Below are 26,981 nucleotides of genomic sequence, written 5' to 3' on the forward strand. Positions count from 1 at the left end.
TTGCAGGGAAAAGAAGGGGATTCCAAGCTATTGAAAGTTCTCAAAATCCTGCTTGTTCATGGCCTCATATTTCAGAGGCTGATTTTTTATAAATAGTCAAGGGAGAACACACCCACCAGGCTACATAAAGAACTTGCGAAACAATAAAGCAACATCTGTGAAAGTCAAATACTGGAGAACAAAGCTCTGGGCCTCCAGACGTACATGTTTCAGCAGTTCCCAGACAGTTTTGTATCATGTATCTTAATTTTTGGAATTCCCTTTCAGTTGTTTTGCTTCAGAAAAATGTTGGTCAACAGTTCTTGTTTTCTGGCAAACGCGTGAGAAGGGATGCCCTCTGTCCTCAGACCTCCTGCAGGGTCAGAGGGGATTTTGTGTGTGTGCTGAATCTGGCAATGGAAGGAGGCAGCATATTCATACTTTCTGATAGGTGTCCTTCCAAAACAAAGACAAAAAAGAAAAGAAAAAACACCCACTCAGCAGATCCGAGTCAGGAAATCCACTGTGGTTAGCTGTAATTTACCAATCAGTCTATCTGAATGTAGCAATAAAAGTGTTGCTAATGTACCATAACTCCAATAACAAAAGCCAAGAGATGAAAGAGCTATAACTCTGAGTAAAATTTAGGAATTTCCTGAAGAGGGAAAGATATTTATTTTGATCTCTCCATGGAGTTCTGAACCCCTGGGATAGGATGGGACAATCTCCCTCTCCTGGACTCAAACATGCATGCAAAATAGAACCCAGCCCTGTTTATGCAAATGGCCCACAGATCTTGCAGCTCATCCTCAGGAACTAGCACCATGCCAGGAACTTAGCTCCATGGAAAGCTGTGGCACTACACTGGCATCCACATTTCTTGGACTGCACAGAGTAGTGGCTGGAGCCACATGGCATCAGATGTGTGCATGTGCCTGCCCTAAGGAGCTCATGATGGGGGGGGATCTCCTGTGTCTTACTTGGGCTGATGACTTACCTGGCCATGTCTTAACCATGCTGGAGGGTGCAAGAATAGGACCAGGTACATTGACTGCAAAGAAGCCTTTGTTTTGAAAGTACTCTTTCACTGTATTTATTCTGTAAAAAAGGGGGTGAAGAGAAAACGGTATCTGGACTATCAATACAAAGTTTTGAAGCCCCCCATTTCTTGATTTTTACAGTTAATTTCTGACTTGCATTCATGCAATGACAATCCTTCACCTTGAATTGTTTTTAAAAGCAACCTTTACAAAGCCTATTTTAATAAAAGGATTACAATCTACAAAAGGGTAAGAGACAGGTAACCTGAGATCCAATTTTGGAACGTATACTCCTAGTTCAAATGTGCAAGCTTGAACTTAACAAATGTTTAAAATATTTGAGTTTTTTAAACCGTGCCAAAATAAACCACATCTTTTCTAAAGGCTACATATTTAGCTAGGCACTGGCAATGTAAATCATTCAACCATTCCAACTATTTGTTTAAAAGCCTCCTGGAACACGTGCAGCTCCAACAAAACTGAAGAATGAAAAGTCTAGACTGTTGAAGACTACAACTGACTTCCATTCAAATTAAAACAAGTAAGGAACTTTTGGGAGGTTCATTAGGGCTTCACTAATGAAATGCTCTTTAAAAACAACAACAACCTTTTACACAGAGCTAAATGGGGAAAATGCATACAGTATGTAATATAACATAGGTAAGCAATTTTACCAATATCTAAATTTTAGATTCTAAAGAACGGATATAATTCCTTCCATCCTTTGGATGCAGAGCAAAACAGAATCTCATATGCCTTTGTCCTGCAAAGAAGATACATACCGGTACATGGGAGCTGGGTTCCACCTGCACATTCCAGCTTAAGGTGGGAACCATGCACAAAAAGGTTGGCACCTACATCGCTGCTCTAAGCCACATGGGCCTATAGGAGGAATTCAACACCACCCTGTTCTGATTATTCCACCAGTGCCAGAATTTCAGCTTTGTCAGATGGAATAAATTCCCCTTCTTCCCCTGCATCCTGCACTAGGGGGATCTCCTGACCCGCCCGAGTCTATTTCCAGGGGTGGTAGGCATACAGGGGCAGAGGGGTGAAGCTCTCTTGCATAAGCAGAATTCCATGTGCAGGGCTTGCACTGCTGTGTCTTGTTAGGCAAATCCCACCCTAAGTGTATAAAATGTATATATGTGTATATATGTGTGTGTGTGCATGCTTTCAATCTCACCAGAAGAACCCACTAAGGCAAGGTTCTTAACCTGGGGCTGGGGGAAGAAGGTAGCAGAAAGAGTGGAGGGGAGGGAAAGGGAAGGGAGAATGATAGCAGAAAGATAGGAGGCATACAAGATGGAGATCAGTGATAAAGATCACCCTGGCAGTGCTGAATATATTGGGCAACTCTCTGACACTGCCCCTGATACACCAACTTAATAGAGGGTTCTAGTGCCCTGTGAGTCTAGGTTGAGTAAGTCAGCCTTGGGATGGAAGATGTCCTGCAGCTCTCACTGCCCTTCGTAGAAGGGGGGAGATATCAGAGGATGGCTGGGTCAAGGGAGAGGGATTCCACTGTACAAAATACCACAGTCAGGTTATGATTTGGGGCTGAATGGGAAACATTGCTGGGTGACGCAAGGTCCCCATTTCTTTCCTGTTCAAGTTGACTTGTTGCAGTATAGTTAATTAGTGAGGGCTTAGGGGAGGCTTACCATGAATCTAATTACAGTGCCGGAAAGCTTTAATAATGCTCTTATTCTGAGACAACGTGATGCTATTTACATATTTTACCATGACATGGACCATGGATGGCTCACAACTCACTGTGCAATCCCGCTGAAAAAATACACAGTATCTCCATGTAGCATTGAAGGAACAGTGACATGACTCGCGGTGGTAATTACATTTGTTATCTTAGCCAGTGGGGGTGGGTGGGTGGGGGGGACACAGGCTCTTACTTTGAACCCTGGGAAGGAGGAAGAACGATCATGATCAGTGTGCAAATTAGAAAGCATCTCACATTTCCTACGTAAATCAAGAGACATAAACTGTATTCCAGTCTGTCAGCTGAGCTGTAGGCAGCTGTCAAAGGTGAGCCAAGAAGAACAAGGAGTTGAGCCCAGAATCTGAACTAAGCAACCAAGACAGGACACACAGGAACACCCCTGAACTAGGAAGCCATTGTTGCCCAGACAAGGTCCCAGTGTAAACAGGAAGTTGTTATATAGCGCTTCCTGTCTGGGTCAGCCCAATGGGCAACCTGGATGGATGGGGCCATTCTAGAACCTGACTAGATGATCTAAGCTGCAGTTCTGATAGCTCATCACATGCAGTTGAAGCACACAGAACCAAAAGTTTCTAGTTTCTAGCCCACGCAGCTTCTGACATCTGCTCATGATCACCTTTTTGAGAGGAAAGGAGTTTGCAGACCATAAGCAACTAACGTGTATGAAGGACATTAGAATCTGGAGGATGAACTTTGCAGCAAGGTTTGTAATCTTGGAATCATCAATAGATCCCCCCCCCACCCATTTTTCCTTCAAGAGCAGCCATGTTACTCTGTACTATGCCAAGAATAGCCATGTACATTTATAGTATTAAAAAGATCAAAAATCCTGAGACATGTTAAGGAACAAATGCTGTACTGTATTTTCAAGGAGCAATGCCCACTTCTTCGGATGTATGAAATGGACAGAGAAATATGGATGTACACATACACATATGGGTTACTCACTCCTGTAGCTCAGTTTTAGTGTGTGCACACATGTGCAAGTGCACAGAGAATGAGATGCAATGGTGGATAAACCAAGTTAACGAGAATGAAACAGAACAGGAATCATTGACTCACAGCAAATGCATCATATGGTATTTATTTCCTTCAATCCTTCATTTTTTCCATTATAATCTTTTTCACTGAATCTGTAAAACAATAATCAAGGAAAGCAGGAGAAAGAGATTGCCTGGGCAATTCTAAATGATAGGAAACTGACACGGGTGTACATTTCTTGCGGGAGGTTAATCATATTGCCAGTTTGTTTGCTTTTATTTGAGAAGGTTCATAACAACAAGGACTGCTTTAAATGAGACATAATGAATCTTCTATGCTTCTGTACAACATGAGACTGGGAATCTCCAAAGAAATCACATACAGTACTGAACAATGAAGATGTGAACATAAAGAATTTGCTACGTTATCAGGATATATCTACTACTACTTGATATATGTTTTAATTTTTCCTGAAAATGGTCTGTATGCCTACCCTTCAGTGTGTCTGCACAGGGACAATTCTCATTAACCTATACAGTGTTGGCAGAAAATGAACATTGTTCTTGAAGAGAAAATGCAACATTTTACAAGATATTAGATGTATATTTTTATTCTGAGCTTCTATCATTTACATACATCTTGAATTCTAGCATTATTGGATAATTTCAATATTTGTATTCAACCCAGTGGATTTAGAGTTCAACAATAATCTGCAAGGTTTTGCATCTTATATTAGGCAGAAAGCGTAAGACCTGACTAAGCAGGCTACACTTGGTAAAGAAACAATTGCCCATAGTATGTGTGTGTGTGTGTGTGTGTATGCAACACACAAACTTTCCCAAAGGCTTGCTAACCCTACCAAAACAGATCTGCTATGAAAGTAAATAAATGTTCGTTGGGATACCTTTGGACAAATCACAGAACTCAGCAGCCAAGTGGTTAAACATTTATGATTTGATTTTATCTCGGCTTGGAATGTCGTTGGAGTGTCCCACTTCTAACAACTGTTTGCTAAGTTAAGGCTTTAATGTTTACACAGCTCTGAATGAAGCAGCCTGGTCACCAGATGTGAATGCTTCCCCAGACTGAAGTTTTCTATCAGATCACCGTCCTAATGGTCCCTGCGCCAATCTTCTTCCTTAGGACGTCCACCAGCCTTTGCAACCTGGAATGGGGGAGGCGAGTGAAGAAAAGGAAACTAATATTAGGAATGTCCTGGCTGAAAGAGACAGTGTTTGCTCTGGACCAATAAGTCCCAGGGGTGGTCATGCTAGGAAACAAAGCATTACTGTAACAGAGACAGGCTCCCAAGGCAGAATGCAGACAATTTGTGAGGAACTTTTAACCTACAGCCCAGCCACGTCCCAGTCAGAAGAGCGTGTTAACTCATCTCCCACTTCGTAGTAAACACAATATCTGAGAACTCCGCATCTCTCAAGTTTGCACAGTACTGCCGACTGCTTGTGTGTGAAGCTTCTTGCAGAGATGCCTTCACACAAGCAGCAAATTTGGTTTGTGTCTGGGGGGGGGCAGGGGGGAACCCTGCTTTGGTGTCTGTTGCTCTTGTTACATGGAACATCCAATTCTCTTTTGTCATTTTAAATATCTCTGCCCTTGTTTCTACCTCAGCCACCAACAAGCTTTAGTTGAATGTGTGCTGCATATTTAAATGTCCCTATACATGATAATGTAAAATATCATTTGCAGAATTGGAGAAACTAGTGAGATGGTGGGATAGGGAAGGTGGGAGCCCTTTGTTGGTGAATCAGGCCTCCTCCTTTTTCCTCCCATCCCTTCTTCCTTCTACCATGATTCCCTAAAATACCCACCTAGTTTTCTGGCTGCCCAGTTCATCCACCTCCCCAGGCCTTTGGTCAGGGTTCAGTCTGACTCCCCCTCCCCTTTCATAAGAACTTGCATGAAAGTGGCCTCCCAATTTTTCTCACAGGCTCATATAAGTTCAGCACAAACCGTTGGGCCTGGTGAGCATTTAAGGTCCCCAACCCTAATCTGCGGGTTGCCATCTGATTGGATTTTATTCTGATCCTGATCTGATTTTAGGATGTATTTTAACTGATTGCCTGGTTTTATGTTAATGTGTTATACATTTGATGTTAGCCGCTCTGAGCCCGGTTTTGGCCAGGGAGGGCGGGATATAAACAACAACAACAACAACAACAACAACAATCATCATCATCATCATCATCATCATCATCATCATGTTATTAAAACACCAGCTATGGAATAGGCTCCCTAGAAAGACTCACCTGGTGCCTAACATTAAAACAATAAAGACATTTCTCCATCCAGGTCTTTAAACATGATTTTAACATTTTAAAGATCAGTTAACGTAAAACAGTGTGGTTGGAAGGTGTGTCCCTTTGGTGTCATTTATTTGCGATTAGGATTATTACTATTGTTATAAGAATATTTATATTCCATCTTTATCCCTGGCAGGGACTCAAGGTGCCTTACAGCTACCACCAAGAACACAGAAAAAAGAGCAATAATTGAAAACTAATTTTATACAATATTGTTGAATATGTGGGTGCCAGACCCCTTTAATCACTGGATCCAGCAAGTGTTAGAATTTAATCAAGGCATGGGGTGTTAAGATGGGTGCCAGACAATTCTAATCCCTCAATCCACCAACATTCTATTAACAATATATTCTAGCAATTTCCTTTGTTAATGTATCAAACTTTTTTTGAAGGTTCTCCGCCCACTCCCACCCCCCGCGGCTGCAACACATGGCATAAAAACAAATATTGAGAGGAGGGGAGCAAATCCAACACTAGGATATTAAATATACAGTACTTTTTGCCATTGGGAATTTCAATAAATTGCCCTCAATAAAGCTAAAAACATCAACATAGTTATACAAGAAGGAAATCATGTTCCATCATATGTGAAGAATGTTAAGTGCAAATGAATTTGTTCTCATGAGAGAGAGAGAGAGAGAGAGAGAGAGAGAGAGAGAGAGAGAAAAGTTTATAGCAGATAACTGCAAACTCTACAAAGATAGCTGCTTTGGTTTTAGTGATCCAAGCAGAAGTATCTGATACTGACAGAGGTGCATGCTAGGTATCGAAACTCTCACATTTTCCAGGAGATTCTAGGCTCCTTCCAACTGTGCTTTTTATTGCACTATTCAGAAAACTTCATCCCTGAAACTAGATTAGGAATCCACCCACTATGTAAAAACATTGGTAAGGGAGAAGGGTGAGTGGCGGGGGTGGTGGTGGTAGGCAAGAAGGCTTTCAGCAAGAAACAGGAATTGGTGACAGAGAGGTTTAACTACTTTTTCTATGCTCTGTGATACTGAAGAAATTTATGCAGGTCAAGTGAACCAGGAGAGCAACAGAAGGCTGCATACATGCAGATGTGCTCATGGCTACTGGGAATAAGCCAGATCCCAGATGATGAGCAATTCCCCATGCAGCTTCCAAACACTGAACCTCAGAATGCTTTCCCATTGAACTAAAACCCTTCTGTGTGTGTGTCTAAAAAGTTTAAACCCTCTAATTCAGGCATAGGCAAACTTGGCCTTTCAGATGTTTTTTGAGACTACAGTTCCGATCATCCCTGACCACTGGTCCTGTTAGCTAGGGATGATGGGAGTTGTAGTCCCAAAACATCTGGAGGGCCGAGTTTGCCTATGCCTGCTCTAATTCCAATGGGGCTTAACCTCAAGTGTGTGTACAGGGTTGCAAAGTTACCTTTTTGAAACTTTAAAATCATTTTTTTAAAAAAAATGAGGGCTGCAACATTCAGATAAGCTTAATCCATACGAGTATGTTAGTCCTCCCTTATGGAGGGTGGATCCAAAGGTTGCACAAACAGGAGGTGACCATTCTTCCCCCTTCTCCTCTTCCAATTTATACCCCCCTCAAAAAAAACACCCTCTGTTTTAGAGGATCAGGTTCCCTCTGAACAGTGAGGGTGGCATTGTATGGGGCCGCAGCACGATGGCAGAACTGCCTGAAATTGAATGGAGAGCCTTTGCCCCAGCTAAAGCAAGTTCCTTCTGCACCATTTCGTAAGTGATATGTAATTATTTTCTTATCACTTGGCACGATGAAACAGAAAACCTAACAATTCAGATGTCTGTGTGGGCTCAACGTTGCCTAAGATGTAAAAGCTGGGAATGTACCAGTCTAGCCTGTCTGCATGAAACTTGAGAGATACAGGCTATAAACACTGTGGTACTTCTTAGTGTGCAAACATTTTATTATGGAAGACGATGCAAATATTTGGAAGTCATGGAATTCCTCAGGGGGAGCAAGCTTAGCGTACACCCATCCACAGGTAATACTACTGGTGTAGTCTCTCAGTTCTTGGGGGGCAGCCATAGCAAAACACATTCCACCTCAATGTGGCTCTTGTCTTGTTTTCATTTTCTCTCCTTCAGCAACAGAAGAAAGCCCACCAGCATTTGTCAGCAAAGTAATACCATGCATGGGAAGGGAATGGGAAGGACAATGGCTGGAGGGCTTACATATGAGCCTCAAGAGTACATACATATAAGGAGATGTGACCAGCCAGCATCAGGGAACACCACAATTGACAAGTCAATGAGGAGTCACCCATGCTTGAAAAGAAATACCCATAGGATGAAAGTTGCTGTCTTCTGGTTAACTCTGAAACTGTCAGGCCTCATTGAAAATAATGAGGCTTAGCAATCATGGCTATGGCTCTTCAGATGAATGATGACGGCTATCATCAAAATGAGGTAGACCACACCACGCATCAGGAATGCAAGACCACTTTGCTCTTTGTTTTATTCCGGGGGGAAACATTGCAGGGTTAATCAATGGTAACAAGAGGAATTAAGCTTTTTCTGTGTATGAAGGAAATGGACCCAAAGCAGAAACTACATCTCAAAAGCAGCAAATTACACTTGAAAAGTATTTATCTAATAAAGTGCTTTTCATTCAAAAATAGTACTTGGGATAGTACAACCAGACTGGGCTGGACTGGCCAAAATAAAATTTTGGCTGCTCTTCCAAAAGCGCTCTCTCTCTCTCTCTTCACACACACACACGACATATAGAGCAAATTCCACAGCAAACAGTGCCCAGTGCACTGCACAACAGCAGGAGACAGGTCACATTGGCCGGCCAGCCAATGAGCACAGGTTATCATCCTCATTGTTCCAGCAGACCCATTCTTTAAATGGAAGCTCAGACTCTGGACTGCTTAGCAGGTATTGGCCCTGGTGCAATTGATTCAGTTGCACCAGGGATAATCCGGCCTAATGACAGTGGTGGATGCCAGTGCTGCCACCAACACTGAGTGGCTTGGAGTTGCCATTAAAATTTCCCACAATGCACTGGAGCGTTACTGTGCTGGGGGCACTTTAGGAAATTAAAATGGTAGCTTCAAGTCAACTGGCATTGGAATCGTAAGCGACAGGGCATCAGTGGGCCCCATCAGGTTCCTGGTACCTATCAGCTGCCCAAAGGTGCTGTGCTGGGGCTGGGATCACTTAAGGTCACCAAGTGAGTTAATGGCTTAGGCAAGATCTGAAGCCGGGACTTCACTGTGCTAAAAAAATGTAGTATAAACACTAACAACTTGGAAACACTGACCTGTGAGCACTCCAATTGGAGAACAGCCTTTACCAAATGTGTCATGGGTTTTGAAGACACTTGAACTCAGGATGAAAGGGAGAAACGTGCTAAGAGGAAGGCACACTTGGCAAACCCTCACCATGATCAACTCCCACCTGGAAACTTATGTCCCCACTGTGGAAGGATGTGTGGATCCAGAACTGGCCTCCACAGTCACTTACGGACTCACTGTAAACCGTGTTTATGGAAGACAATCTTACTTGGTTACAAGTGATTGTCAAAGAAGACCGTGCTCATAAAAGGTTATAAAAAGTGAACAATAGTATTTAGGCAGCCAGCATCACCATTATTCATTTCTAATAGTTTATTAATTTACATACCGTTTAATTCCAAAATAGGCTTCTAAGCATAAAATGCTTATAAAAGTATAAACACCAATTTACACAACCATTAAAATATAAACATCCATAATTAAAATACACAATAAAAACAACCCCACTAAAGTACACAAATCCGTGGTTAAAATGTGCAATAAAGCAGTATCATGCCAAATACGTTTACTTGGAACAACTTTGTTTAGGCATTTATTATGCTTTCATCATAACTTTGCTCTAAAGGAGCTAAGTTGTGCATTAGATCCTGACAACAACCCTTTAAGGTAAATTAGCACTAAGAAAGGTGACCTGCCCAAAGCTACACCGCTGAGCAGGACTTGGGTCTGCATGGTTTCCTGTCACTTTGTTGTGCTGGGCCTGAAAGAAGCCACCTTGATCAAGGAGGATGCAGATATTGGCACACACGCCAATGTGGAGGTTTGGGGAAGATGTATGTAAAAGACAGGAGAGAGAAAGAGATGGAGTAGAAGAGAAGAAGAGTTTGGATTTGATATCCCGCTTTTCACTACCTGAAGGAGTCTCAAAGCGGCTAACATTCTCCTTTCCCTTCCTCTCCCACAACAAACACTATGTGAGGTAAGTGGGGCTGAGAGACTTCAGAGAAATGTGACTAGCCCAAGGTCACCCAGCAGCTGCATGTGGAGGAGCGGAGACACGAACCCGGTTCCGAGATTACGAGTATACCACTGTTAACCACTACACCACACTGTAGTGACTGCGAGAGACTTTCTAGGCTTCCATATATCCAGAATTTATGAACAAGCTCTGTTTGGAAGATATTTATAATCAGAGATGTTCCCCTGAATATAAACCAAATACATTTCCATCACAATTGTAACTTGCAGCCCAAATGCGTATGTGGATACTCGTCTGTGTTATTCTGCCATTATTATGATATATTACACTCATCTTCAGAGTAGTACTTCACTGGTTATGGAGCCCACTTCAAGGTTGTGGTTGTGAAATACAAAGCCCCCAAAGGCTTGTGGCTCTCCCTGCCCATGACTTGAAGTCTGCTGGGGAGGCCCTGTTCTGGTGGTTTGACTTGCCAAACGGAGGGACGCCCTCAAAATTTCATCAGCTATGAAACTCACTCCCCGCCCCCCATTCTGGCTGGCATCAATGCTGTCAACCTGATGCCTGGACCAGGTTTCTAAGCGTCTTGAGGACAGTGCTGGAAGAGATGTTTGGTGGTGAGAGAAAAAAATATCAAACCAGGAGTGTATGTGGGGCTTGAAGGAGGAGTGGCAATCTTTATTCCCACCTCAGGTGTGAGGTGAGGAAGAGCTTGGAAGGAGGTCTGCCCCAAGGGAGAGGTGTTACTACCCCACAAAGCACGGAAGTTAACTGTGGAGCTCTTCTGTGGAATGCCTTTTTGGGATGGTGACAACCCCACCCTCAGTTTTCTAAACTTCCATTTTATCTTTGTGTTTGGCATTATTCTCTCTCCAGTTTAGTTTCAAGCTGTTAAAATTAAGTTAGCTTATTTGTATTGTATTGTCTTGAAACAATGTTGTGTGGATTTGTTTACTTTTGTGTTTACTTACTGACCTCATACTTATTTCTAACCATTCAGAATTTTTTTAAAATTTTTTTTGCAATATGTTGTTCATTTGATATGTTGTGATCCACAATGGGCACAATTTTGTGGAAAAGTGATATACAAATAAACAGATGATGGTGGCAATGACCTTTAGACACCTGACTCTTTCTTCAAGGCTTTCAAAACTCAAATAATTTGCCTGTGCAGCAACAGTGACAAATTATTGCTTCTAAATGTGTGGAACTGTGTTGTGTTTTGATATTTGTTGACGGCTTTATATGTTATTATTGGATTCCACTCTGAGGTCTTAAGACAAAGGAGAGAGGTAAGTTTCAAAAGTAAACAAACATTTTCATCATTACCTTTGTGAGTTTCACTAGGGTGTGAAAGGTGGGATATAAAATCAACAACAAATGAACCGAATACCTGAATGTACTATTCAGAATAGGAGCAGGAAACAGGACTTTGCCTATAACAAAACATTCCAATTTGATTGCTGGGACTGTGCAATAGAACCACAATGTATATGCAGCCTTAAAGGAAGACATCAGGACTGTGTACTACAAATGAAAAACAACTGAGCAAATTTAATATGGCAGCATTATTAGTCATTTACAGTGCTATGAGACTAGGGTTGCCATATGTCTGGAATTTCCTAGACATAGCCAGAATACTGCAGTCAGAAGCAGTGTCCAGGCAGAAATCACTGAAATGTCCTTGGACGTATGGCAACCCATGTTGGAATTCTAGATTTTTTTTGAATAGCTCAAAAAACGTCATTATTTTTGAGATTTTTTGGGGGGGAAAGGCACAACACACACAAAAAAGCAAGCTCAACTACTTTGTCAAAAAAACTCAACTACTTTTGTGTCTGGATTTTCACTTTTTGAAATATGTCAACCCTAATGAGATGCTTTGGTTGTGTACATGCTGCTGGCTTAAAATGAAGCAAGGCCGTTGTTGTTGTTGTTGGTTTTTTTTTGCTGGATCAAAGCTGGTTTGTGGGGGGAAAACACATCAAAACGTAGTATTTCCTAGGATGCAACAGGATAAATAAAGGATTGTGGCTTATTTTGTGTGTACATTGCTTCTCACACCAGTAATGGGAGGGCACAGGATGCAGAGTAAACAGGGAATGTGTATGCGACCTTTGTTGTTTTTGGTACAGCTGCTTAACGCAGCTACTGTTCTGGAAATCGGGTCCCAAAAAGTTCAAAAAGAACTACTATTTGGGTTTCTGTACCTTATATCCAAGCTGCTGTCTAGACACCAAATTGACAACATGAGGTTTTGGCCCTAACCTCTATGCTATATATGAGTATAACACTGAATGCTCTTCTTCTCTGGGGATGACTGCTCTTTAGTGGAAATTGCCAAATAGTTAGGGGAGTGTGAATCTAGCTGAAGTTCATGACTTTTTGAAGGGACCAAGACAGGGCGCTGCCAGTATTCTTCAGGAAGCAGTGATTTCACCTCCCTTCAAACTAATAAATACTTCAGTACAAATGCTGCCTGTAGGAAAGTTAGCTCAGCTTCATGGGCAAACTGTTTGCTAATGCATGTGAGCCTAGGTTCATATGAACTGTAGTTACATCACCAGTGGACTACATTAGGTCTGTAATTCTTCTTGAGGGTTTTTACACAACCACATTCATGCACTGATCATGTAATATCAGAAATACTACCAATGGGAGTTGCACATTTATTTTGCAAAATATGATTGTTAGCAGCGTTCATCATTGTTGCACAGCAAATACAGTGCAAACGGTTTTTTGAACTCTAGTTTCTTCCTGTCCATGGTATGCATAAAAAAAATCACCACATTATATCTAGGAGTGATCAAAACATGCAATATCACTATCTCTAAAATTAGCTGAAGCTATGAGGTGTTCTTCAGATGGTCAATATTGTTTTTTTGTGCGGAGAGCTGTGGGCGTAGTCACATAGTGGTCTTTCTCATCACTGTCATTTGTCTTTGCCCAAAGCAGTTCCTACCTATGAGTAACAGATCATCCATCTTGTTTATTATGAGCAGAAGCTGTATTTTGTGATAGTTTTCTTATTGTTTGCTTTACACTTGTTTCTGTTTGGAGGCCATGCACACCCTGGCAACCTCACAGAAGATCAGAAGGTTGACAGTTTGAGTCCACGCGACAGAACTATGGACTATCTGTATTGATACTACTTGGCACTGCGAATGAGTCTTGTCAATTTCACTACTTTTTATGGGAGAAAAGTAGGTTTCAAAGCTGGCTTGAAAAGTGAACAAGTGATCTCATCTTTCAGAGTGACTTTCTGCCCCAATATTTTGAAAAGTTGGTTTAAATATATCCTTAAGGGCAGAAAATGAATTGGACAAAATGTGCTCCCTCCCTCCAGTGCTGGATCACCCATTGTTCTTCTTCATAAATGTCTTTCCCACCAATCAATATCCAGTGAGGCGTGGTTATAAGCAGGGGTAACAAGCATGGGAGCTGGACTACAACTCCCACCATCCTTGTCCATTGGCTATGCAGGCTAGGACAATTGAAAGCTGGCATCCAATAGCATCCGGAGAGCCCCAGATTGGCTGCCTATGGGTTTTTGTAATTGTTGGTATAATAATAATAATAATAATAATAATAATTTATTTGTACCCCACCCATCTGGCTGGGTTTTCCCAGCCACTCCAGGCAGCTTCCAACAAAGATTAAAATACATTAAAAAGTATTAAAAGCTTCCTTAAACAGGGCAGCCTTCAGATGTCTTTTGAATGTCAGGTAGTTGTTTATTCCCTTGACCTGTGATGGGAGGGCGTTCCACAGGGTGGGCGCCACTACCGAGAAGGCCCCCTGCCTGGTTCCCTGTAGCTTTGCTTCTCGCAGTGAGGAAACCGCCAGGAGGCCCTCAGCGCTGGACCTCAGTGTCTGGGCAGAGCCCATGACCTGTTAAAATTAATGGTGTTAAGTTTCAGAGCATCATATTCCAAGTTCTGTGTGTTCTAAACAAGCATTCCATGATGACTTAAATGCTTGCCGCTCCCTTGTGTGTGCTGTCTAATTGTTTATCGTCCTGGTTTAAAATACCAAGTGTCCTCCATTAAGCATCCTCTGGACAGTATAACCTACACAAACTGTTCCTTCTCCATCATTCTGTATTGCATATTTGGCAAACTTTGCAACAAATCTTCTGGCACTGTGTCCTTTTAATTTTTATTTTCTCTCATCATCCTTATGACAGGAAACTATTCCCCCCACCCCCTTGCAAGCAATCACATTGCCTTACAAGAGAACAGAACAATCTCACACCACTAATCAGAGTGACATCTGGAAGTGCCCAAAAGAACTATAATGGACACCAGAAGCATTATTCTCATTATTACTTTTTCAATGATTGTCTGTGTTTTTGTGTGTGTGGTGGTTGGGAATAAGACTTATCAGAGGCTGAAGGACAACCTCAGTGAGCCCTTTGCTTCAAGCCACACGTAGGTGCCACTGTCAGTTGGTGAAGACAATTTACAAATATAAAAATCAGCTCAAAATTTTGGCAAGATGGCCAGTACTTTATTATGTTTTCTCCTAAAGAATACTGCATTTTCTTAAAATTAGACTAAAACCCTTCAAAACTGGGAAGGATTTAAAACTCTGATAAACTTTTATCTGGTAAAAGAAAGAGAGGAATATACAATTTGAAGCTTAAGTTATATGCACCATCTTTATCAATGGATATAAACAGGACTGCTCAGCAACTTTTATGCAGCAGGAATTTAAGTGGTTGGTGAGATTGTGAAAAACAACAGTAAATTTTTATGTGGACATATTTCACCTGAAACCATCAGAGGTGCTTCTAACCGATGACTCAGGTAAGGCATCTGGCAGAACTCCAGAATTAACAGAAATACATTTTAAAGACTTGATATATCTGATCGCCGAAGAATTGATGCTTTTGAATTATGGTGCTGGAGGAGACTCTTGAGAGTCCCATGGACTGCAAGAAGATCAAACCCATCCATCCTTAAAGAAATCAGCCCTGAGCGCTCACTAGAAGGACAGATCCTGAAGTTGAGGCTCCAGTACTTTGGCCACCTCATGAGAAGAGAAGACTCCCTGGAAAAGACCCTGATGTTGGGAAAGATGGAGGGCACAAGGAGAAGGGGACGACAGAGGATGAGATGGTTGGACAGTGTTCTCGAAGCTACTAACATGAGTTTGGCCAAACTGCAGGAGGCAGTGAAGGATAGGCGTGCCTGGCCTGCTCTGGTCCATGGGGTCACGAAGAGTCGGACACGACTGAACAACAAATATCTTTTTGTTATCTATTCAAGGTGGCCTTGCATATTTTTTCAAACATTTTTAGCAGTTATGTTTTATTTGTTCAGCCAAGTTTTAGCACTGGCTGATAATGATTTTTACAACATGAAAAAAAAAACCATTTTGAAATCTAAAACACTATCCATTTATTATATTTGGGAAGAAGTAATTTTTAGCAAACAATACCGGTAATTGGCCAGGATGCTTGCCTCTTTTATAATATAAAAGTGAGTTATAGCAGTTATTCAAATTAGCAAACACTGTTTTCAAAAAGGTAATTTAATAGTTTGCAGTTATCGAGCAGTTATTATGGATTTTAAAACACTAAGTAAACATCCTTCTTAGTTTTGGACAAAGCATACAACTCTGAGATCTAATTTGTTTTGTGTCGTGGGTCTTGCTGAATGGTAGTTTCTGCTGGGTTGGTGGCTTACATTATTTAACTTCACTATGCCAACATCTGGGTTTGCTCTGAAATATTCCACAACAAGCTGATGTTATACAGCAGCAGCCTTAACCTAGCCTTTCCAGTTTACTGAGTATGCTTGGTATATTTGGCCATTGATAAATCAATGTACAAACTTCCATCTCTCTGAAGCTGTTATAAGCAAACTGTAAATGAACACTTGGGTCAAAAATTGGATGTTGTGATCACGTTGACTTGGAAAACATTTGATTTTCATAGAATACAGTTTATTGTTTGGCAGGGGGAAGATGTTCAAGTGATGCCTACATTTTCATGAAATGCAGTAGTGAACATTATCTAAGGGATGTTAGCTGCACATACCGGTAAGTGACAAACAAGTACCGGTAAGTTAAAGATCCCAGCTGTATGAACACCCATGCTCTACTGTAAGAAAAGATACAGTTTGCACACTGTGGGATTGTCCCTGCATGTGATTAAGTTATGCATGCAGAGGACTCTATAGAGCCTTCAGATTACAATAGTTTACTTTCATCTGTTACTTACATTGGTGATTCCATATTAAGAAAAGCCAGTTCTATGACTCCAAAATGTTATGTAGATTGAGCACATGCAGAAAAGGTTTATATTTTGCACAAGTTATTCTTCTTTTATGAATCACTAGGCAGGCACAACTTACTTAAGCTCCATCACTTCACCACTGTCCTCATTACCACCAACCAACCTGTCCACACATTTTCAAGTCTTTCTCAGCAGACATCAATATTTCATTTTCTCAGAGATGGAAACAGAAACTGGAGTCAGTGAGGAGTAGCTCTAGTACCAAGCTCTTCATAACCAGAAAGAATTGGGTGCTCATAACATGTCCACCAGGTTCTCATAACATCCTTACAAAAACCTATTTACATTAGAAAAAAGGCTATGTAGATTTCCTTCTCCGTACAATTGAATACAACTGGCTTCTCAATAAATAGTTCAGATATCCACTCCTTCCCAATTAAACAGAGAGCTTTGGCTCAGTAGAGTTTTGTATCTGCACCAACCTTCTTGGTTGTCACACGAGTCAACAAATACTTCCAGAGTGACTTCCCTCCCCTAGCCTGGCCAGAGAGGATGTGTGCCTCACATTGGCTTGAAGCTTTGTTAAACATCTCAGTAATAGAACGTCCTATATGTTACATTTGCTTTTATATTCTGTTTAAGAGTACAGAACAGCATCCACTTTGCCTGATACTATCTCTATGACCATAGTAAAGGTCCTAGATGAGCCAAAGCTGACTTTAATTTGTAACTTCACAGTTGGATCTATAAATAAAGACTTTCCTAGTTGTTAGTTGCTGTTCTACATTGTGTGCATTCATATTCTATTAGGGTAGTGGTGATCATAAGAGAGAACAAATCCTGCCTTCCCGATTTTTCTTTTCTTACCCAGAGAGCAATTTCTTTGTTTCTTTATTTTATTTAGTGTTTCCAATGCATGTTATACATATACCACAAGTCTTTTTCAGTAGTAAATAGAATATTATATACAAGGGGATTTTTAGAAAATGCCTTGATTTGTACTTAACCAGGCATAGCTCATACCTTGACTTTATTTCATTTCATTTCAATAGATTAGGAGGCACTAGATGAATTGTAGAGGTGAAAAAGAATACAGCATACTTTCCCATACCTGGTGCCCTCCAGATGTTTGGGACTACAGCTCCCATCATCCCCAGCCAGCATGGTCAGTGGCCAGGGGTGTTAGGATTTGTTTTTCAACAACATATGGATGGCACCAGCTTAGGGAAGGCTGGAATAGACTATATAAACTGTTTGGAACACTTGAAATACACTATGTAAATGCTATGACTATTGCACATCATAAAAATCCAGCAATTTCTATTCACTAGTTTAATTAGGACCAGAGGTATGAACCTGATATAGTGTAATTCCCATTCAATCAATTCTGTTTTGATGGATTTCATGATATCAAAATGATTTTAAGCACATTGTGCCACACCACAACATCATCAATTAACAATGGAGAAAGAATCATTATTGTGATGCGTGACTTACATAATGGCTACAAAAACACATTGGAATAATATTTAGATAACCAGCACTAGGGCTTAGGAAGTTAGGATATGCCATTATGAAGGTTGCCCAGAATAGCTTGATTTAATCCTCACTTCCGTTCCCATCTGTGCATTTTCATCAGGATATAGTGTGATGATCCGTCATAATCAAGGATCCTGATTTGATATTTTCAGCCGGTAACGTGATTAATTACTACATCTGGAAGGATCACTCTTTCTTGACCTCTTCAGGTACGTACAACAGCTGAAAGAACTGTTTGAGGAAATAATGAGAGAATACCTGCTTTGTCTTTTCAACTTTCACATAAGCTGGAAAATCCATACTGTATACTTTTTCAGAAAGTAATATTTTGATTGCATTGCTCAGGCAGAGTTCATGAACTAGCCGCACAGTAGGTGGCTCTGTATGAACCTGGAAGCATTGTTGGACAAATTAAGAAGGTGCCCACTGGCTTCCTTCCTTGCTTTTCTGGATTGCCTCATCTCAAAAGGTTTGGAACAAATAACAATGCATTGAAATGACACGAAATGTCTAACTCAAAGCAGATAAAACATGACAAATGCTGGATCTCAATAGTTCCACTGGCACCAGACCAGCTCAAAGAGGGGGTTGAACTGCTTCTACCTGATGTTCAGGTTGCGCCAAAGTAACAGAACTTAAAGAAATCATCCTTATCCATTCTTAAAGAAATCAGCCCTGAGTGCTCACTGGAAAGACAGATCCTGAAGCTGAGGCTCCAGTACTTTGGCCACCTCATGAGAAGAGAAGACTTCCTGGAAAAGACCCTGATATTGGGAAAGATGGAGGGCACAAGGAGAAGGGGACGGCAGAGGATGAGATGGTTGGACAGTGTTCTCGAAGCGACTAGCGTAAGTTTGGCCAAACTGCGGGAGGGAGTGGAGGATAGGGGTGCCTGGCGTGCTCTGGTCCATGGGGTCACGAAGAGTCGGACACGACTGAACAACAACAACAACAGAACTTTAATGCCTCAAGCAAAGGCTTTACAGGTCAAAACCAACAATCTGAGTTGTGTGTGGAAGCCCTTAGGGACCTGATGGTCTGGAAACCTGATATGTGCTTTCACATTCCGTGAAGGGAAATGGATTTATCATTGCATTCATTATGGGCCATGTGGAGACCTCTCGGCAGGTTGGAGGGGGAAGTGGAATGAGATGAGGCTGCTGAAACGTTGGACACGGAGGGTCCAAATTGGGTGGTGCCTCCTTTGTGTTCGTGCTGGACACCCCAGAGGACGAGCTGGCAGGTGAACCTGAGACAGACAGTGAAGCGGCAAAGCAGAGTCTGTCTCTGACTTCCTGGACACACAATCAAATGTGTTAGTGCAAGTAGACCCCACCTGCTTGCAGGAGTGCCCACTTGCTTGCCCAGTCCTGCTGCTTGGGATGAGAATTGCACTAATGACTATGTCTGCCCTGCTCTTCAAAAGGAGAGCAAAAGGGATGTGTGTTATAGATGTTGAGAGCTCTGAACTGTGTAACCACCATCTTGAACTATGTTTAAATTGCATACTGACTTGTAGAATAATTGAGCTGAGAGCCTGAGTTCTGTGTCTGACAGGTTTTTTATTTTTTTATTTTTATTAAATGCTTTAAAAAAATTAGGCTGAGTCAAAACAAAATGACGGCATTTTCTGACCACAGGCTCTCACACAAAGGTACAAGAGACATTTGGAAGTGCACTGGCAATGGGAGCGAGTTGGAAATGGGGTAGGAAGCTATCGTCCCAAGGTGTGGTATGAAGCCACATGACACATCATTCTTGCTGAAGCTAGGAGCAATTGTTTAAGTCTGGATGGGAGACCACCTAAGAAAACCCCTGCATGCTACTTGCTTGCATACTGCTTGCTTGTTTCCAATACTCTGTGTATTAGTATAGAGACAACTGAAGTCATGAGCCATTCCCTTAAGCTGCTTTCTTCTTGTAATTTTATGCCTTTTAGCATTTTTCTGGAGCACCACCTCAGTTTCCCAAGCATCAATGAAGCTATTATCCCCCAGTACCAGGTGTTTCCCTGTCATCTGTAATATTCTCCCCCCCTCCCCATGGATTTAGTTTAAAGCTCTCCTGATCAGGCTCGTGAGATTCTCAGCAAACACATTCTTGCCAACTGCTGTGAGGTGCAAGCCATCTCTTGCCAGAAGTCCTTCATCAAGAAAGCGGAGACCATGGTCCATGAATCTCCTAATGTTTTAAATTATTATAATGAGATTGCTGTGTGATAGCAGTGGGGTTTTTTTTTCAAAAGGAAAATTGAAGAATCATGAAGAATTTTTTCTTCTTCAAATATTAAGTTATTAACACCTTAGTTTTGTTTGGTGGGGGCTTTCAGCTAAATATTTGTTCTTTTCCAGAATCTGTTCTGATGCCCAGGAATGAATTACAATATTTCTTACAGTGGCCAAATCAGTCACCCTTTTGAAGAAAATGGGCATCTGCTCTCTTTCCACCTGGCTGAGTTAACCATCACTATCTTCACAGAAACCAGACATTAATTTATAGAGATATGAAATCCAAATATTGATTCATATTTAGTCTTACACGATAACATTATTCTGAATCTACATTGACTCAGCTTCCACAAGTTATTTGTCTTCTCTTCTCCACGTCTTCCATTTTTAAAAAAAGAAGCGGGAAGGTTTTAGAATGTGCAGGATGATTTTGCTACAGTTTATGTCACCCTGCAAGCTCCTTGTAGCTAGGGATGCTGGAGGATTTTGCTCTCTGATTTCTGAGGTGAACTGACCTGATTTGCACCTTGTGAACTAACACTTTATTATCTTTTGGGGTTCATGGCTCAAAAACAGGCAGAGGGCCTTCTCGGTAGTGGCGCCCGCCCTGTGGAACGCCCTCCCATCAGATGTCAAGGAAATAAACAACTATCTGACTTTTAGAAGATATCTGAAGGCAGCCCTGTTTAGGGAAGTTTTTAATGTTTGATGTTTTATTGTGCTTTTAATAGTCTGTTGGGAGCTGCCCAGAGTGGCTGGGGAAACCCAACCAGATGGGTTGGGTATAATAATAATAATAATAATAATAATAATAATAATAATAGAAGAAGAAGAAGAAAATACGCTAGGAAATTTACATATTGAGATAAAAATGAAATACATATTTTGAGATAAAATAATCTTTAAAATATGAATTATGAAGGAGATTTCTATTTTAAAAAATGACAGATTAAGATAGTAACAGGCTGGAATGGATTTATGAAGGAACATGTGTAAAATTGATTGGGACCATCCATTTGTGCTTGTGGCTTCTTTCTAGAGCTAACCAGGCTTATAAATATGTTGTTGGCATCTGCCTGTCTTGAGAGACAGTGGAGTGTGTCTCTGGAGGTGAAGTCAAACCACTGTATTAGGAGAAATGAAGTGACCTCCCTGGGATGTACAGGAACTATATTAATAATGAAGTGTTTGTTCCCTTCATTATTGAGGTGTTGGGATGGAAACCCAGACCCCAGAAATGCATATCCCTACATGCCATCATGTGAACAATACAAAAAATATATCTTTATTTTTATAATGCTTTATACAATTTTAAATCTGCCAGTGTGCGGGATTTGCTAGCTTTTAATTGTTGGAAGCTGCCCTGGGTGATACAAATGCATTAGAAAGGTGGAGTATATGGTTTTAAAGTAATAAATACATAAATAAAAAGGATGCTGCTGGACTACAACTCCCTGCATCCCTGATCACTAATCATGCTCCTGGTGCTGATGTTTGTTGTAGTCCAAGAACACCTGCAGGGCCACAGGCTCTTCACCGCCCTATGAGGTATATATTAGCAGAACCTTCAAGATGCAGACATGACGTTAGTACATGTTAAAAGGTGAGGACACCTTGCATAACATCTCAGGTCCAATTCCTATCATGTCCGACCGGGAGGATTTCTGTGAAATACCTCTTCTTGAGAACTTTTTAAAAATGCCTGTCAATCAAATAAGACAAAGGGGCTAGCCTGTGGCTTTCTAGGTTTCGTTGGACCATAGCTTCCCTCACTGGCCCTACTGGCTAGGGCTGATGATGTGGCTCAGCATCACCTGGAAGACCAAAAGTTAGTCGTTCCACAAGTAGACACTGTTGGGCCAAATGGGTCAATGATCTTGACAGTATAATCCAGCTTCAAGTTACAAGATGGATTCAAGTTACAAGAAGGGAGATTCCGACTAAACATCAGGAAGAACATTCTGATGGTAAGTGTTGTTTGACCCGGAACTGGTTTTTAAGCAGAGGTTGGAATAGATGACCCTCGGTGTCCCTTCAACTTCTACAATTCTAGTTTGGGTCAAAATATTGGGGAAGGAAAACGTATGTCAACTAATTTTGTAAAGCTTTTCTATTGCTTTAATATGACAAATTTTCCATAACTATTCATAGAAATTGCTTTGTTGGGATACTGGTACACAGCAGACTATAACAACTCTTAAGAATATGTCTTGTCTTTAAAATTTCTGGACTTTCAATTAAAAATTTGTTTGTATGCCTTAGCTATACCCTGGTGATAACTCATCTAGTAGACAGTTGACTTTCTTTATAACTTATAACTATACCGTACATGTCAGTTCCTGGGGAAAAAAAATCCTTCGGTACAAATGAATTTTCCTGAGTGGAGTAATAACTGGGATTACCGAAGGGTTTAAAACAACTGTGATGTGTGCAATCAGTCTTAAATACCTAAATAAACTTTGTAAGTTCTCAGTTGGATCACACACAACCTCCTTTATACATTGCAATTAGTCTTAATTCTACACAAACCTTAATCCCTAAGGCAGACTTAGTTTGCACACCCACCGTCACAAAATCCAGTGACTTTACTGTGCCCTTTATTCACATATTCCATAGCTTATATGCCAATTAAAGACAATCTCTTCACCTTACTTTCTTCTATTTCAGACTTTCCTCTGTCCCTGCTCTGGGGAAACTTGCATCGGTTGCGTGGCATCCTCCATAATTCCTTAAAGCGTTCCCACTACTTTCCTGCATTGTGTAAAAATGGCACATGCCAAGAAGGTCATATGAAAAATGTGAAAGCCAACAAATAAGGTAGCTGAAACAAATCCCACTGAATACAGAGAACTTGTTTTAAAAATAAATAGTTCTCGTTGGCACCTGTCTGTCCGAGAGACAATGGAGTGAGCCTCTGGGGGTGAAGTCAAACCACTGCATTAGCAGCACTGAAATGACCTCCCTGAGGTACAAGCCTGGGCAATGTCCTGCCCAGACAACAAATTAATAATTCTGTCCTGCTTGATGTCTACATCACAAAACATAGTGTTTCTAGACCAAGAACTACCCTCTGCAAAAGATACACAATTCTCCCAAAATCTCTTAAATTAATTTTCTTGTGTTAAGATTGTCAGAAAAATTCTTAAAACGGAGAGGGGGGAACCCTCAGTGCCTTGATCCAGTATGTGCACATACTTAATTCTCCTCATAGGAGCAAGCTAGCCATTCATTTCAATAGAGGGAGCAGCTATGCATGATCATTCTATAGCAGCCAAATTAAATGACTGGCCTCAATAGCTTCTAGTAAGCTATCAACACACTCCTATTTGAAGCTAGTCCGTCATACCCTTTGGGTGAAAGATTGATATGATCTGAAGAGAATCCTGAATATCCACCCATCTTACCCTTGGTACAACTGGCTACAACAGGAACTGGATAGAGCTAGCCACACTCCAATACTTGGAGTATTGGAGGCTCCAATACTTTGGCCACCTCATGAGAAGAGAAGACTCCCTGGAAAAGACCCTGATGTTGGGAAAGATTGAGGGCACACATATATTTTAGGGATAGTTTAACTCAGAGCTTTCCAAACTGTGTTTCGCGACACGTTAGTGTGTCGGCTGCAGTGTGTAGGTGTGTCGTGTGAACGTCCCCCTGCACTACTCCCGGGGCTGGAAAGGGATCAGTTTTTCCTCCGGTTTGCTAGTAAAACTGAATTACTGTGTCGCAAAATGATGTATGTCTGAAAAGCGCATCACCAACATGAACAGTTTGTAAAGCTCTAGTTTAACTCCTAAGAGAAAGTCCCATTTCTCTAGGACCCTACTGAGGAAACATGATGAAAAAGTAAAGGAACTAGGTGTGTTAAGTAGACATGAGTGTACCAACAAGATGAGGAGAAAAACCAACCAACCAACCAATTAATCAATCAATCAATCAATCTAGCAGAGATATGGAAGTTATCCAGTGTTTCTTTAAAGTGTCACATGTATGTGATTACCTGCTCACCTGGCAGAGATTGCAGGCAGGAGTCCTTGCAACAAGCACCTGGCTCTCAGGAAACTAAATTACTCCCTTAAATCCAAGGTGGCAGACACAGAAAAGCTGAGGGACGCATAGAGGTGCACAGATAAAGGCTTTCAGAGATGTGGCTGAGGCACCTCAGTCCCATGCTGATTGGGTCTTGGGACAAGAAAACATCATAGGAAGAGGGGAGAAATCATTTAGAAAGTATCCCTTTTTCAGGTGGTCCAATTCTGTTTCAGGTGGTTATAAGTGATATGAGGAGATGCGTCTAGAAATAGAAATTGTACCTCACAGAAAGAAAATAAAAATGAGCACAAGTTCTGGCACAAAAATGTAAGCGGATAACAAGGCAAGCAAGAAAAGAATATGAAGGCGGTTTTGGAAAGACATTGGGCTGGATTCAGCTAGAGCAACAGAATTCCTTTCCCTCAGAACTGTAAGTGGGGGGGGGGGGAGAAGGGAGATCGTTCCATCAGGGAAGCATGAAGGATTGATGGAGTGCTCTCCTTAGCACTATGCTGAAATTCTCCCAATAAGATGAACAACAGAAGTTCTTAAACGATAAACATAAGAGTTTTTACACTGGGGCATAAAACCTGAAACACACATCCATTAATGCAAGGATAGGCAACATGGTGCCCAACATATGTTGTTGGACTACATAATCCCTCATCACTGCCAATGCTGGCTGGGTCTGATGGAAGTTTCAGTCCAACAACATTTGGGGGCATCACACTTGCACCAATGGGTTTTGAGCTAGATGTGTTTCTCCAGGAAAGAGATTCCCTGGGGTCTCTGTTGCTTTGCTGTGTGGTGAGTTTACCAGAGCCGTGAGAAACTCAAAGCCCCCCCCCCCGAATGTGGAGCTAGTTTCAGAATCAGAATTCTTTGGGTTTCCCCCCTGAGGTTTGGAATGGAAGTATAGTGGTTTAAGCGGTTGGACAAAGACATTGCTTCCCACAGGGTCCCATCACTAGGCCCAATTTTCTGCCCCATCACCAAACTTATATAACCTATTGGCCGGAGCTGAAAGCAAGATGAATACGCACTGCACACAATGTTTCCTGTCTTCAAACTGAATTCAGTTTTCTGAAATAAATTACCCTCTGCCTCCTGTTTAATATAGCATCATAATGCTTTTAATGAAACTTTAGGGAGACCTTCAGCCTGAAGAGTCAAACTCTTTACTGAGGCAAAAGAAATGTTCTTTTTAACTAACAGTGGACTGCTTAGCTCTAAAAATGGAATTTCCAGTTTAAACTTAAAAATCAATCAAATATAAACAGAACTTAACAAAATATTGTAAATAAGCAAAACATGAACAAAACTCACTAAAAGATGCAGAACACAACCATGTATTTATGCAATTTAAACAGATTTTTAAAAGTTCTCAGAAATTCAGTCAATCCCCCCCCCCAAATCAAAACAAGTTTTGCTTATTTTTCATGAAGTTAGTTTATTGGTGTAATACTGCTACCTATACATTTATTAACCACCCCCTTCTGATTTTGGAGGAAAGATTAAAGTCAAATAGCAGATTTCCACAAGTTTCCTGAAACTCTAGAAAAGTCATTCTGTTTTGCAGAAAGACCATTCATAAACCGGCATCAGACAGAGGGAAAAAAAATGAAAAGCACTGATGTCCATAAGCCTAGCTTTGAGTCTGCTTCCTATTTAATAGACATTGTACTCTATAGAATGAAATCTGTGCTTTCACGGTATCATGTTTGCAGTTAAAAACCTCAGACTTTAGACCTACATATAAAAGATAGTCATATTATCCTTTTCTGAGACACTGACCTGTATCCTCATTTAAAAATGAACAACCCATCTTTATGTAATTAAATCTTTGTTTTGATCTATTAGTATTCAGCAAAGTGCCATTTTATAAAACCTCGCCCTGAATAGGCAATGCTGGAGGTAACCATCTGCAGCTTTAGAGTCCGAGTTTGAATTGATGAAAAGAGCTTTGTGTTTTCATTGCCAAGGTTGATTCTTCCAGTCATTAGGCATTCCCCTCAGATCGAATCAATGAAGCTGAAGCTCTTACACCCATGTGTTAAATTCTCTTCCCCTCATGGCTTCCTTTGCCAGCTATACTCCAGAAAGGCTACTGGATCTTAGCCACATTCTTCTCACAGCTGTGTTAAAAAAGAACATCAGAGCGCCTTGCCACAAACCCATATGGGTAACTGGTCAGTCCCCTGTCTGAGGGTCACCTCACATTGTGGTGTGATTATTCAGAGATTCATTCTTGTTCTTGAACTGCGCTGCTCAGATCATTCTGGGAAAGATTATACCCTCCAGTGGGCGCTGGAGAATGTCTTGGACATTGGTGTGAAATGCACACAATTCCTGTGCTCAGAGAAGGCAGATTAGTATTTACTTTCTGAGGAATAAGATGCTAACACCTATTGAACAGGCTGCCCCAATGCGACCCCCCCATGCACATTTCATGTGTGAAATGGCAGTGCAACACAGAAAACAGATCCTGTTATGCAAAAGGCAATGAAAGAAATAGAACTTATTCTGACACATGACTCTTACAAGAGTTTAATTGTTTTTTTATGCAAAACACACAAGATATTACAGAAAATTATGAATGCAATTATATGATAAGATGAAATTATGCTAATCTTGTATGTGTGCTGCACACATGTGCATA

The 26,981-nt window shown here is 41.1% G+C and overlaps 1 protein-coding gene across 4 annotated transcripts in view; it reads right to left on the minus strand.

The window, feature by feature from the left end:
• Positions 1-3,815: 3,815 nt before the first annotated feature.
• MIPOL1 (mirror-image polydactyly 1) overlaps positions 3,816-26,981 on the minus strand; it is a 182,224-nt gene continuing 159,058 nt past the window's right edge. For all 4 annotated transcript variants that reach the window (XM_033143194.1, XM_033143178.1, XM_033143187.1 and 1 more), the window contains one exon: positions 3,816-4,903. In XM_033143194.1, coding sequence (XP_032999085.1) covers positions 4,837-4,903 — 67 coding nt within the window. In that variant the 3' untranslated portion in view covers positions 3,816-4,836. The remainder of the gene's footprint in view (positions 4,904-26,981) is intronic.

This window comes from Lacerta agilis, chromosome 1 (assembly GCF_009819535.1).
Source record: "Lacerta agilis isolate rLacAgi1 chromosome 1, rLacAgi1.pri, whole genome shotgun sequence".
NCBI classification, from domain to species: domain Eukaryota; kingdom Metazoa; phylum Chordata; class Lepidosauria; order Squamata; family Lacertidae; genus Lacerta; species Lacerta agilis.